Source organism: Cetorhinus maximus, chromosome 20 (genome assembly GCF_964194155.1).
Source record: "Cetorhinus maximus chromosome 20, sCetMax3.hap1.1, whole genome shotgun sequence".
Classification (NCBI taxonomy): Eukaryota; Metazoa; Chordata; class Chondrichthyes; order Lamniformes; family Cetorhinidae; genus Cetorhinus; species Cetorhinus maximus.
Genome location: NC_135898.1, coordinates 8,057,568 through 8,071,641, shown reverse-complemented (window position 1 = coordinate 8,071,641; position 14,074 = coordinate 8,057,568). Strand labels below are relative to the sequence as shown.

The 14,074-nt window shown below is 47.5% G+C and overlaps 1 protein-coding gene across 1 annotated transcript in view; it reads left to right on the top strand.

Moving 5' to 3' along the window:
- Positions 1–14,074, top strand: part of slc23a2 (solute carrier family 23 member 2) — a 66,416-nt gene that overhangs the window by 41,884 nt on the left and 10,458 nt on the right. The window contains exons 6-9 of the mRNA XM_078565316.1: positions 1,889–1,956; positions 3,798–3,979; positions 11,126–11,246; positions 12,412–12,624. Coding sequence (XP_078421442.1) covers positions 1,889–1,956; positions 3,798–3,979; positions 11,126–11,246; positions 12,412–12,624 — 584 coding nt within the window. The remainder of the gene's footprint in view (positions 1–1,888; positions 1,957–3,797; positions 3,980–11,125; positions 11,247–12,411; positions 12,625–14,074) is intronic.

Here is a 14,074-nt window from a genome sequence, read left to right as displayed (position 1 = left end):
AGTAGATTGATGGGATTTTTGTTTGGGTTGATATTGCGAATTGAACGAATGAAGACTATCTCAGAATTTAGGTGTTGCTATTTAAACAAGATGATGTTTGGCTCTGTCAAGTTTTTATGACTCTAGAGCTTTGGACGAGATGAGACCTGTCAAATAACCATTGTTTGTCCATTGCACAGTATAACATGCTGCCACTGATCAATCTCTCTTCCCATTGTCTCTTTTCCTCAGCTGTAGTGGGCAGTGTTTCTCACTGGCATATGGGTAACAGTGACCAGTTCTCTGGTAACACAGCCGTTTAGATGGTAGCCAATGTGAAGAGTGTTGACAGGCGGCCTGTTTGACAGTGGGTGGGGATGCATTTCAGTCTTGCCTGCTTTATCCTGAGTTAGTTCCACATGTGCACGCATGTTTTAGCTGGGAAGGGGTCTCGATGAGTCAGGAGCAGTGGCCTCCCCCCACCCCTCTTTCTCCACCCCCCCTATACCTCCCACCGCACCCCCCAACCTGAGAAACTTGAGGAACATTGGTGCCTCAAAGCCAGAAAGGGCTGGGATGGTCAGTCCTGGTGGTGTACAAAACCACCCAATTCGAGGACCATGTGAGACAAGCTGCCGAAGTTTTTCCTCGTGCACTCAGGACAAATGCAAGAATGCCAAATTTCAAACTACCGCAACAATCTATACTACAAGAGAAAAGGGTGCTGATTGGTTGGCAAGTCGTCTCCGATCGGCTGGATTGTGGGGAAATGAATGGGCAACTGTCGGCTCCCCAAGCTCCCAGGTAATTCAAAATGGAGGCAAGGCTTGTCTCTGCAAAGTTCTCAGCAAACAAAAGGAAAGTTTTCAAGCCTTGAACTTTTTTTTTGAATTCCCAGGAGCTTGGGGAACCTAATAATTCCCTGTTGCTTTCTCCATGGCAATGCTTGGGCCAATCACAGTCAACTTGCCAACCAATCAGCATCCTTTTCCCCTGTGGTATAAATTGTTGTGGTAGTTTGAAATTTGGCGTTCTTGCATTTGTCCTGACGAGTGCGCGATGAAAAGCTTCGGCAACACGTCCCCCTTTTCGGAAGTATTGAAGCTCGATACCACCAAGCAACTACTGGAGAGCTCCTCACCCTAACTATGTAATATCACACTGTTCAAAACATACCTGAGGTTAGCATTCTCTTCAGAGAAGGAGGAATAGTTTTGTCTCTTTGCTTTCCCATTCACTCCTTCCCTCTGCGAAGGCCTAGATTTATAAGGAAGCTGAATTTCGGCATTCCCTACCCGAGGGATGGGGAATGTTTGCTTTCCGTCGACACTGCCGGAGCCCCAGTAGTTGCCTGGAAGGTTTTCTATCCTCGCCACCCTATCCACTATCGACAAAGTACTGGCCCTTTCACCCCTGATGATGCCTCCATGTGGAGGGTGGTTCTTGGTGTAGGTACTGCCCAAGCGGTGTGGTGTAGACAGCTTGTTTTAGCTTTGTTCCCTGGCTGTAGGCAGTGGGCAGAGTGGCAGGGCCCATGTTTAGGCCTAGATAATCGTGCCTGCTCTGAAACGTTCATGGCTGTGGGTTAAATCTGGCGGTCCACACGGTTTTGTGTGGAGCAAGGCCCAGCTCGCCAGTTAGAGACTAGACCAATAACGAGTGCAGGAACTATTGGAAGACCATTGCCGTTGTGGTAAGGGGAAGGGGAGGGTCAGGGGTCACAGTGATTCCTTGTGCAAGTGCCCTCCTGGCACAGTGCGTCAGGGAACGGGATGCAAGCTATCTCCTCACCAGGGCACAGAAGGCTCCTTCAGTTATCACACAGAGGCCCTTCAGTGATAGATCCAAGGGCATTTTACTGTAGTTATTTTGACTGTGTCTCTATTTTACACATATCCTTTTCTTTTAGATGTATCCTTTACAAATAGTTCAGAAATGATGGACACGTCACATATTTGGCACCCCAGGATCCGAGAGGTAAAGTTCCACAAGAGTTAATCTTTCTGCTTGTTCTTATTGGAGCTCCTCGCTGAGCTGGCCCTATAGCCTCACCCCTTTGACAATGAGTCTTAACTAGCAGCCTCTTTGACTGAGGTCTTTAGAGAGAGGCACCGGAGTTCTATCCGTGTTTTTGGCAAAGCCTGTGATCTCCGACTCTTGTCCAGCTGGTGAGAATGTTCTCCCCTGGTGTCCATCCTACGCCAGAAGTACTATCCTTCATCTCCATCTCTGTCACAGGTAGAAGCCGACAATATGGCTTAGAGCTTTCTTTAATGTTTCCCAGGTTTGTGGATGATAGATTTGGTACAGTGATAACTACTGGACCTGCATCTCTACAGCATAACAACGGCACCTTCAAACACTTCTCAACCAATGAGTTCTTTTTTAAAAAGAGTGTAGTCACTGTTGTAATGTTGGAAATGTGTCATCCAATTTGTGCATTGCAAGCTCCGACAAGCAACAATGCGACTAAGACCAGATAATGTGATTTGGTGATGTTGGGTGAGAAAAATATTGCCCAGGACACTGGGGAGAACTCCCCTGCTCTTCAAATTAGTGCCATGAGATCTTTTAGATCCATTTCAGAGGGAAGATGGGGCCTCAATTCAACATTTCATCTGAAAGACGGCACCTCTGACAGTGCAGCACTCTCTCTGTGCTGCACTGGCAGTGTCAGCTCAGATGATGTGATAAAAGACCCTGGAGTGGGGCTCAAACTCGCAACCTTATGACTCGGAGGAGACAATGCCACCCACTGAACCACTGCCGACACCTGTTTGGTCCTGTGTTTCCCTGCTGTGTCGAGAGAATTTCCACGGAATGTGGCCCGGGACAAACGAGGATTGTGCAACTTGAGTGGAAGCTGTCCTGTGCACCAAGGAAAACTGTGAAGGAGGAGGTGAGATGGGCAGTAAGGTTCACGTCAGTGGGTGGGTCCATGAGGAGATCAAGGAGCCTAGCTTAACTGAATGGGCTTGGTCACAAGCTATTTAATTTTAAAGCTCCAAACACATCGAGCGTGACCCCACCCCCACTCCTCCCCACCCCGCCCCCCGGCCCCCCCGAGCCAAAACGATGTGAGCTTGATGAATTTGAAAGCTGGCAAGTATCTTTCTGATTCCTTTAACACACTTAGCATGAACTCTAACTGATAACATGCTTAAACACCTACACTTTGTGATCTCAGGACTGTGCTAATTGAAGAGAGTTTTATGCCTTGCCGTGTGTTTTTTTAATGCCATCGTCTTCAGTCGATCTCGTGTGCATCTGTAAAAGTGCAAAGAGCGTGAGGGGTGTGACCTGCTCAGTCTTCAGCCTGCACAGGGCACTCTGAAGACTGAGGGACAGGATTAACGTTGCCATTGTTCGGCTTTCTGCTTTGACTTTGCTGACAAACCGCGGAGACCATTGGGATCGGAGGATGGAATGGAATGATCCCAAAGTGCAGGGGAATGGAGCAAAGTCAGATCCCACAGTCACCTGGAAGGCGATTCCCTCAGCGAAGCTCATATCTCTGTAAACCAGGATAGCAGTGCCTCAAGCCAAGATCTTGGTTGGTAGAGTCTTACAGCACAAAGGGAGGCCATTTGGCCCATCCTGCCTGTGTTGGCTCTTTGAAAGCTTGCAGCTGAAGTTTGTGACTCTTCCTTCCTGGTCCTGAGGGAGGTAAAGTCGATTTGAGTCAATTTAAAGTTGTATCCCAACTCTCTTCATCCAACTTGTTGAAAGATTTCCCTGATGTCCTTGTCTTTTGCTAACATCTCTGGTGGCCAAATGTGACAGATCAGTGAGTGACTCAAATGTTTTCTTCTGTGCAGATCCAGGGGGCTATAATAATGTCTTCAGTCATCGAGGTTCTGATTGGTTTCCTGGGTCTACCTGGAGTTCTGCTCAGCTACATTGGCCCACTTACCATCACCCCAACAGTGGCTCTGATTGGTCTGTCCGGTTACCAGGCAGCAGGTGAACGAGCTGGAAAGCACTGGGGAATTGCAATGCTGTAAGTGCTTGCTTATCTTTCCATTTGATTTTCCTCAAGATGTAGAGGATATGTTTAGAGGAAGTGAGAGGGGTCAAGAAGCGGTCTGGTGCTGTAGATATCTACTTCACAGAGTTTAACAATGCAGCTTTTAGTTTCCAGAGTTCAGGTCTTAGCTGCAGAAAATGGGGCAGCTTGGTTGAGAAACTGCTAAAAACAAGTCTGGTGTAAGTGCAAGTCAAACAGGCCTGGGTTTATTCTACTTAAAAGGTAACCTGCGTTTGTCTTACAAGGTCAGGGTTGATAATGAAAAAGTTGAACAATGAGTGATCTATGTCTAAGTTTGTAATGGAGCCAGGGAGTCTTGAGAGAGGGGCAATTACATCCATTAGAAATATGAATTATTCAGATGCATGACATAGAATCAGAATCATATTGAAGGTAAATTTAATTTGTTTGCATTTCTTTTTGAACCATCCCAAAGCTTGCCGTGTTGCCATGGCAATAGTGATTTAGGGTGGAGCCTTGGTTAGAAGGTTATTTTATTTAATTTATCTTTGTATGTTTGCTGACAGAGCACGCAGTTCAGCTTGGGAACAGACAAAGGCAGTTGCAGCTTTGTAGAATGTGGATGAGGCTCAATCTCAGTTTGGATTTCATGAGGGGGAAAAGCAGCTGGAAGATTTGCTCTAGCTTGCAGCTCGTGGAAGGAATCTACAGTGGTCCTCAGAGAACCTTGCAGCAGTACACTGTCAGCAGAGCTAGCTGGGGAATCTGTGGGAAAGTAGTTGGATATCTGCTGGCAACCCGAACAAGAAGCTAAGGCGTCTGCACTTGTCAGATTTGCAAAGGACAGGTAGAGAGTTAGGTAGCCATAAAGGACCTGCACAGAATCTTATGTCAAAGGAATAGTTGGAATACCGAGAAGAATTCAAGTAAATTCCAGAGGGTTGTGGCATACTTTCGGTACGAGGACAAATGAATAAAGTTTAAGATTTCCAAAGATATGGGAACTCTTGCATGGGGTTGGGGAAGTAACAAGTCGAACTGAGTTGTTAGCCTAAGTCTTAATAAACTATAGTGTTACAGTGGTGGTGCTTAGTTTGTTTAATTTGTTTTTGGTATACTATAAAGTTGAATTTTGTTTAGAAATGTGCAATCTTGTGGCATCATTCTGTCAGTTAATTACTGAGTATTTGGATTTCTTCTGAAAAAGTTAATGGTGTCTAATGGGATTGTGTAGGCAAGTGTATCTATCCCCAATCTTTTCTGGCTCATTTTCAGGCTGGCAAATTGTAACGAGTGGATTGCCATAGGGATCAGTGCTGTGGCCTCAATTATTTACCACCTACATATATGGTCTGGATGAAGGGGGACCCACTCTATTGTAGCTAAATTTGCTGACAATATGAAGATAGGTAGGAAAGCAAGTGTGGGGCGGGTACAAAAAGTCTGCAAAGGGATATAGGTCGGTTAAGTGAGTGGGCAAAGAATTTGGCAGATGAATTGTAATGTGTGTAAATGTGAACGTGTCCCCTTGGGCCAGAAGAATAGAAGAACAGAATATTATTTAAATGGAGAGAGAAACTGTAAAATGCTGCAGTACAGAGGGAATTGGGTAACCTTGTATAATTATCACTTAGGTAGTATGCAGGGTGCAGCAGGTAGATAAGAAGACAAATGGAATGTTGGCTTTTACTTGATTCAAGCCTTTAAGATCCGGAGGGGTCTTGACAGGGTGGATAGGGAGAGGATGTTTCCTCTTGTGGGAGAATCTGGAACTAGGGGTCACGGTTTAAAAATAAGAGGTCGCTTATTTAAGGCAGAATGAGGAGAATTTTTTTTTTCTGAGTGTCATGAGTCTTTGGAACTCTCTTCCTCAAAAGGCGGTGGAAGCAGAATCTTTGAGTATTTTTAAAGCAGAGCTAGATAGATTCTTGATAAACAAGGGGGTGAAAGGTTATCTGGGGTAGGCAGGAATGTGAGGCTGAGGCTACAATCCGATCAGCCATGACCTTATTGTATGGTGGATCAGGCTCAAAGGGCTGACTGGCCTAATCCTGCTACTGTTTTGTATGTTCCTTTGTTTATTGCAAGATGGATGGGGTATAAAAGTAGGGAAGTCTTGTTACAACTGTACAGGGCATTGGTGAGACCGCACCTGGAGTATGTGGACAGTTTTGGTCTCCTTACTTAAGGAGGGATATACTTGCATTGGAAGCAGTTCAGAGGAGGTTCACTTAGTTGATTCTTGGGACCAAGGGGTTGTCTTATGAGGAAAGGTTAAGCAGGTTGGTCCTATACTCCAAGTTCAGAAGAATGAGAGGTGATCTTATTGAAACATAGAAGATTTCTGAGGGGGCTGGACAAGATGGATGCTGAGAGGATGTTTCCCCTTGTTGGGGGATCTAGATGGGGGGCACAGTTTCAGAATAAGGGGCCTGCCGATTAAGATGGTGATTTTTTTTCTGAGAGTCATTGGTCTTTGGAATGCTCTTGCCCAGTGAGCAGTAGAGGCTGGGTCACTGATTATATTCAAGGCTGAGTTAGGCAGATGTTTGATCGACAAGGGAGTCGAGTGTTATGTGGGCAGGCAGGAAAGTGGAGATGAGGTGACCTGAGATCAGCAACAATCTTATCATATGGTGGACCAGGCTTGAGGGGCCAAATGGCCTACTCCTCCTCGTTCTTAGGTCAGTGTGCTGCTGGTGGTGTGGGTGGGGGGGTGGTGGGGAAAGGAAATGAGAGTTGCCATTGGGCAATCTCGAGCCTGGTGACAATGAAAATGATCTGACTGTGATGCTATCTGTGGAGTGGATGGCGCCTGATGACAGAGGGGAGCTTCCTTGTTGTGCTTCTTTCCTGTTTATGCATTGCCCCTAGGTATTGCCAAATCAGCTATCATGTTTTGATGAGTAAGGATACATGTGAGGCATCAGCTGGTTGAGATTGTGTTCACTTGGAGTTAACAGAAAGAGGAAGTGACACTGCTTATATGTATTTGTGTAAACTTGGCAAGGCTCACTCACAGGATGATCAGGCAGTAAATGACAGGGACCCATCAGTGGCACTGAGACACCTCAACCCCTCTCTCCAGGCGCTCCTTCTCAAGAGTCAGGGAGGTGCCATTGGTCACTAACAGGCAGGAGGAGCAGCACCAGCGGATGAGTACATGCACACTTGTGTTGTTTTGAAGTTTGATGTGTTCTCATGATGCTGCTTGTGGCTGCAGTGATCGTGGCCATTTCAGGGCATTGCACGTGGTTTCCCATCAGCTTGCCATGATGTGTTTGCATTGAGACACCGTTTGTTATCTCACATCACCAGCGGTGTCACCCCTAATTATTTGGATATGATGAGATTTAAGCCTTGACCATCGTTTGTGAATGTGCACCCGAGGCAATGTAGCAGTTAGTGTTCACTGGGAATGCTGCCTGCACAGTGTTTGCACTTGTCACTGCATGAGCTCCTGGTGTGCTGCAGTGAGTGGCGAGGAGGCTGCAAAGAGACCTGAATGACCCTGCACACTCTCTGTGGGGAATAGATAGGTGCTCCTCCTGAGTGGTCCAAACAGCAGAACCTCATGGTCTATCGTCTGTTCAGTGGTGGCCCTTGTTGGTGCCTCATAGTACCTCTCCCCAGTGGCACTTTGTGGACTGCCAACTGGCCAGGTCTTCTGGGGGGGAGCCCCTTGTCCCCAAGCCCTGCAATTGCCGAGGTCCTTTAAAAACCTGTAGCACCTGGGAGTGGTTTGGGGTGTCAGCTTCATGAGAGCTCCCTGGGAACTGAGCACAAAAATACTGGAGTTGTCTTGTATGACCTCACACCAGCTGCATGTTCAAAGAGTGGAAACGTTTCCTGTTGATCAATGCAACTGGCTGAGGCCAGGGAGCTCTCGAGGCCACACGTGTGCAGTCAATCGCCTCTTGCATTTGCGGCAATCATGCGATTGCTGTAAAACCCAACGCTCTGGCTGCTTGGCTCTCGCAATCCAAGTAGAATTGAAGAAAATCATCTGCTTTCCTGAGAGGGTACCTGTCACCCACCTGGATGCATCACAGACTGGGTCCCCCAGTGGAACACTGCATGGAACCACAGGTCAAACAGTGAAGGGCAGTAGAGACTTCTAATGCCATTGGCATGGGATTGCCTCCCAGTCCTTATGGACACAGTTCCACATTGAGCAGCTGGAATATGTGATGAACGATATCCTGGGATACCCTGCAGTTCCCCCCCCCCCCTCAACATTGTCTCGCAGTCACCTGGAGGTAGCTGCAGTGCCTGCGATATATCCCAGGTCGGGCCCATGCTCGTTGTCGCACTGGCCCTTCGTTGCCAGCGTGCTGACCTTCCTAAGGCCCTGCCATCACTGTCTCTTGCTGTGGGCTGCCCTCCACCAGTTCCTCCTCAGCTGGACCAGAGCCAGTAGAAGGACGAGGTTATTTTGTCAAGGCTTGAGGGTGACCTGTGAACGAATTGCAGTGATCTACAGTCAGCATATTCTTCAGAAGCTTTCCCTCCATCCCTGATCCAAAGGGAAGCCCTGTTCCTAGCATCAGTCACCCCTTGGGCTTCCCCCTGTCACCTTGCCTTTGCATCTTAGACAACCTACCCACCCAACTTTGGCCTGGATGGTGTCAAGCTTCTTCAGTGCAGCTCCAGTAACACTCAGAAAGCTCGACAGGACAAAGCAGCCCACTTGATTGGCACCACATCCACAAACATTCACTCCCCCCACCACCGACGCACAGTGGCAGCAGTGTGTACCATCTACAAGATGCACTGCAGGAATTCACCAAGGCTCCTTCGACAACACCTTCCAAACCCACGACTGCTGCCATCTAGAAGGACGAGGGCAGCAGACACATGGGAACACCACCGCCTGGAAGTTCCCCTCCAAGCCACTCACCAATCTGACTTGGAAATATATCGCCACTCCTTCACTGTCACTGGGTCAAAATCTTGGAACTCTCTCCCTAACAGCACTGTGGGTGTACCTACACCACATGGGCTGCAGCGGTTCAAGAAGGCAGCTCACCCCCACCTTCCCAAGGCAGTTAGGGATGGGCAATAAATGCTAGCCCAGCCAGCGAAGCCCACATCCCGTGAATGATTGAAAAAAAACCCTTATCGGACTTGACCATCTATCTGGGAACTTTGAGGTTCTAAAGAGGCAAAGTGTTGCTGCCTCCCTCTTGAGCATGGTGGATCTGCCACCTCTCTGCCTGCACCTCTCTGCCTCGGTCAACAGGAGGTGCCCATCAGCACATGGTCAAGCACTTTGCACCCTGTCATCCACCAAATAGCCCCCATCGTCCTTCACCAACATTCTCATTCCTCTCCCCCACCATTAGCCTTGACCCTATTAATCTTTGTTGAATTGCCTGCTCTTCCCCGAGCCTATATCCATTGGCGTTCCCATGCCTGTCCAGACCCTGACCCCTCCTGTTGTCAAGGCCACCTGTACCCTGACTTAACACGACCACCCTCCCATGAGACCAGTCACTCCCCGAGCATGATGTACCACCCTATCAGATTCCACTTCCTCCTCTCACTGTCACTGTTCCCTCTGTTTCTCAGCACCCTCATCTTAAACCCTCAATCCCCAAATCCTAGCTATCAGTGACCTCCACCCATTAGACCCATCTGTCTGCAACATTCACTGCCCTGAAAGCCTCTGAACTACACAACAACAGGACAAATACATTAGTTACATGCTTACCCTTGTATCCTGCCCTGGACAGTGTGGCTTCCATCTCCAGACATCCTCCCTTCCCTCCCCAGACACCCTCCCACCCTGCCCTGCTGACCCTTGAACCTTTTCCCGACCCTAGTTCCATCCTTCGCTGCTGACCCTGCCTCCTTTGCCCACCCTCCTGGTCCGTTGCCCAGTAGACTCCATCTTGCCTCCCTTGGTCACCCTCTGTGCACATTGGAAAACTGACAGGTGAACTCAATGATCGCCTGCCCTAGTAGAACAGCCCTGACAGAGGGTGAGGTGAGGCAGTGACTGACTCCAAAGGCCCAGGAAGATGACTAGCTGGCCTGGGGCACCCACCAATCAACAGTTGTGAATCTGGAGGCACATATTTCTCACTGACGGGTCACTTAGTAGGGAGGGGTTCTTAATTCTGGGAGCATGCATGACATGCAAATATACAGAAGCTCAATCTGCCTTTAAAGTTCTGAGAACCAAACTGCACAAGTTGATGTTGCTGGCGGGATCTGAATTTTGGCCTCCCACACTGTGAAACTCCCCAGGCTGTCTGTCTGCCTTGCTCCCAGTAACAGCAGAAGATTACACCCCATTCGAACTCAAGGCCCCAAGATGTGGTTTAAAGACCGATTTATCTGTGTTAAAAGATGCATTTAACCACTCCCTTCTGGAGGATGAGTTTAACTGTTACTTCTTAACCCTTGGGGTCAGTTCGAGTCTAAAATGTGCCATATGACTGAATCCTTTGGTTGAAAGAATCTGCTTCTGTTAGTTTGAAGAATGGTTTGGATTCTCCTGGAGCTGTGTGCCAGGTATGGAAGTGCAACCATCAGTTGTCCCAGTATCTTCACTCAGTCTCACCCAAAGCATCCGAAGTCTTCCGGGTCTGTCATGAATCTGCTAATGAGTGACTTGAAGGTGCAGCCAATTCTCCCGCGCTGTTCTGATCAGTAACCCTAATCTTTGAAAGTTGGCAGTTGAGGGACTGCAATCTGCTGGAGGGAGGAGGGTGACCTGGAGACAGTGTATGAGATGAAGATGCTCAGGCTGCAAAATGGGGTGGCAGAGGATGGCATCAGAGGACCTGGTGCCCTATGATGCACTCGGGCAGAGGCAGAGAGCCCAGTACTGGGGAGGGACATTGGAGAACAGGATGGCAGCAGAGTTGGGCACTCAGTGCTTGGTGACGGAGGTGTTGATAATGCATGGTGATCATGGTTGCAGGTTGGGACATGCTCTGGTGGTTGAGAGACCAGTATTTGAAGCTGGGCTGTGCTTTGAGAAGTTGGCGTTGGAGATCACCGGGAGTGGGGAAAGAGCCTCCTGTATCAGAGAGAAGGCAGACAGAAGGATTGTGATTCAACGTTATCCTGGGAATGAAGGGAGAGGGCAAAGAGCAGGCATCCTAACAATGCCGCCTCCTTTTTTTAACATGCCTATTTCTTTTGCAGGACCATATTTTTGGTGCTCTTTTTCTCTCAGTACGCGCGCAATGTGAAACTTCCTCTTCCGGTTTATAAATACAAAAAGGGATGGACAGCGTACAAGTTACAGCTCTTCAAAATGTTCCCGGTAAGTAGCTGAAGTGGGGGAGTGACATGTCTTCTGTGGTGTGGGACTGCAGGATTCACCAGCTCCTTGCAGTTTCCATTGCACCTTCATCAGTTAGAAAATGCTGCCGGCTTCAAAATTTGAGGGAGGAAAGCAAATAGCTTTCTACTGATAGAAAAGGGAGGTAGGCAAGTCCAATGAGTGTTGTAGTGTAGGAAATGCAGCAGGCAGTTCACACACAGCAAGCTCCCACAAACAGCAATGTGACATCGATCTGATCCTGTATTTCAGTGATGTGGGTTGAAGGATAAATATTGTCCAGGACACTGAGAACTGCCCTGCTGGTGTTTAAAATAGTAACATGGGCCTTTTAATACCCATCCGAGAGAGCTGACATAGTCTCAGTTTAACATGTCGTCCCAAAGACAGGTGGTGCCACATTCCCTGCAGATAGCACAACCCCACATTGTCTCTGAAACAATGGTACATGCTTCACATCCAATAGACCAGATTGAAGATCAGTGACTTCCAATATGTGGGGAAATGCTGCAACTATTGTGTGCACAGAGAGATCCTACAGGAAGTGAGTGAGCGACTCATGTGTTTTTAATGTTGATGTCGACCAGGACACACACAGAGGGACATCCCGCTGTTTCCTTGCAGAGCCTTGCTCTGCAACCTTTTCTATCGACTCAATGGGACAAGATGGGATTTTGATGGCATGTCTCGATGGGAAGGAGAATCACTCTGACCATGTGGCACTCTCTCAGTGCTGCACTGGACCTTGAGTCCCAATTAGGTGCTCAAAGCTCAGGAGTGGGGCTTGGTGGCTGGGTCTTGTTCCAAGCGGGCAGGCCATGAGCTGACTCAGCGGGTGGGACCTCCACTCTGGCCGTCCCTTCCCCCCACCATGTAAAATCGGGAGTGTCGACGGGGAGTGGCACAGGGCTGGAGTGGAAAATGCGAGGGGCGAGTCCGCTCTGCAGTAGGGAGATTTCTTGCTAACTTTGGGTGGGTCATACAAACAAGTGGTGACTGTGGGAAGAAGAGAGGAAAAGGGCAATAAAAGAAAAATAGCAGGCAAATTTCAAAAGAAGCAGCATGTTAATTTTCGTGAGTTCCAGTCAACGGAGCCACAAATCCACTTGATCTTTCTAGCACTGTCTTGTCTGATTTGCCCCTGCAGATTATATTGGCCATCTTGGTTTCGTGGCTTCTGTGCTTCATTTTCACAGTGACTGATGTCTTCCCGCCTGACAGTGAGCAGTATGGATACTATGCTCGCACTGATGCTCGGAAGGGTGTCCTCTCTGTGGCCCCGTGGTTCAAGGTTCCTTACCCCTGTAAGTCAGCCTCACTTTGTGTGTTAAAGTTGGCAAGTGTATTGGAGTTGGGAAGAGTTTTCCTCTGACCCCGGTGAACTGAACAAGACAATTCGCGCCTTGGGGGCAGATTGTTCGGAGCCTGGGTTGATGTGAAGTGGATGCAAGGAGAGATTGGCTTGTGGAGCTCCAATAATTAACTCCAAATGCCATGTGGAAGGACACTTAGCCAAGTTAAATAGGCACTGGGAATCGGGAAGACATTACACAACCATCTGTTTCAGATACAATATGCAGAGAGGAAATTTCAATCTGAACGTATACTGATCATAAAAGGGGTTTTTGAAAATATCTTGCATTTTAAGGGGAAGCTGGATAAACACGAGGGAGAAAGAAATGGAAGGTTATGTTAATCGGGTGAAAGGAGACCTTTGTGCAGCATTAACACTGGCACTGACCAGATGGGTCAATAACACAGCAGAGAAGGGGGCCATTCAGCCCTATGTACCTGTGCCAGCTCTTGGCTGGAGCTACCCAATTAAACCCACTGCCCTGCTCTTTTCCTAAGGTCTTTGGCCTTCCCGCCAAGTATTTAATTTGGAATTTGTGCGTGCACTGTAAATCTGACGTCATACTATGCAAAATTAAATCGTGCTGATGCCGGAGATGTGGAAATAAAAATAGAAAATGCTGGAAGATCTTAGCAGGTCAGGCAGCATCTGTGTAGCGAGAAACAGTTGATGTTTCAGCTTGATGATGACCACATGGCCAATGGCTGATTTTTCAATATCAGAAATGCTCCTATGTTCACCCCGAGTGGATGTTATCTCCATAGCACTTTGACACCTGCTGTGACTGGTCTCAAAGAAGCTTAAACTGCTGTGTGCATCGAAACCGAACTTGCTTTATAGTCAAGATAGTTCGTTTGTGTTGGTATTTTGAAAATCATGCTTGTTCGGAGTGTGGTTTGACCCATGTGTACAATATGGTTTGTGTTGTTCAAGGGAAGGTGTTGAAGAGCTCTCAGCCTTGCTCCTGATGTCATGAAGCTATTAATGTGAATAATATTATTGGAAGATATTTTTCTTTTAAAATAGAGGTTTAGTCTGTGGGTGTGTCTTAACTGGATTAAAACCAGTTGGACTGGGTGCTTTGAGTTCTAGTTTTGATATGTAAAAGAGATAGCGTGCATTTACATTTTTTGACATTTAAGAAGTGTGGTGATAAATGATGCCTTTCTAGCAGATACCAAGCCATATGTTTATTCTACTAATAAAATTGGTGCTATGAAAGGGGTTTTATTGTTAGAAGTTTAATTCAGAGGTTGTTGATACAATGAGGATTATCAATGGGCAGTGGCAGATATAACAAGACAACTGTTTTCGGGTGTGCAGAGCAGAGCAGAGGCAATGAGAGATCAAAAGGCAGCTGTAAGCCTCCAACTGGCTCCACACGTTTTAAATTTGCAAAAATTTGTGAAAATGCTTTGCCTGGTGTCTGGTTAAGTCTATGGGTTGTTGTTGCTTT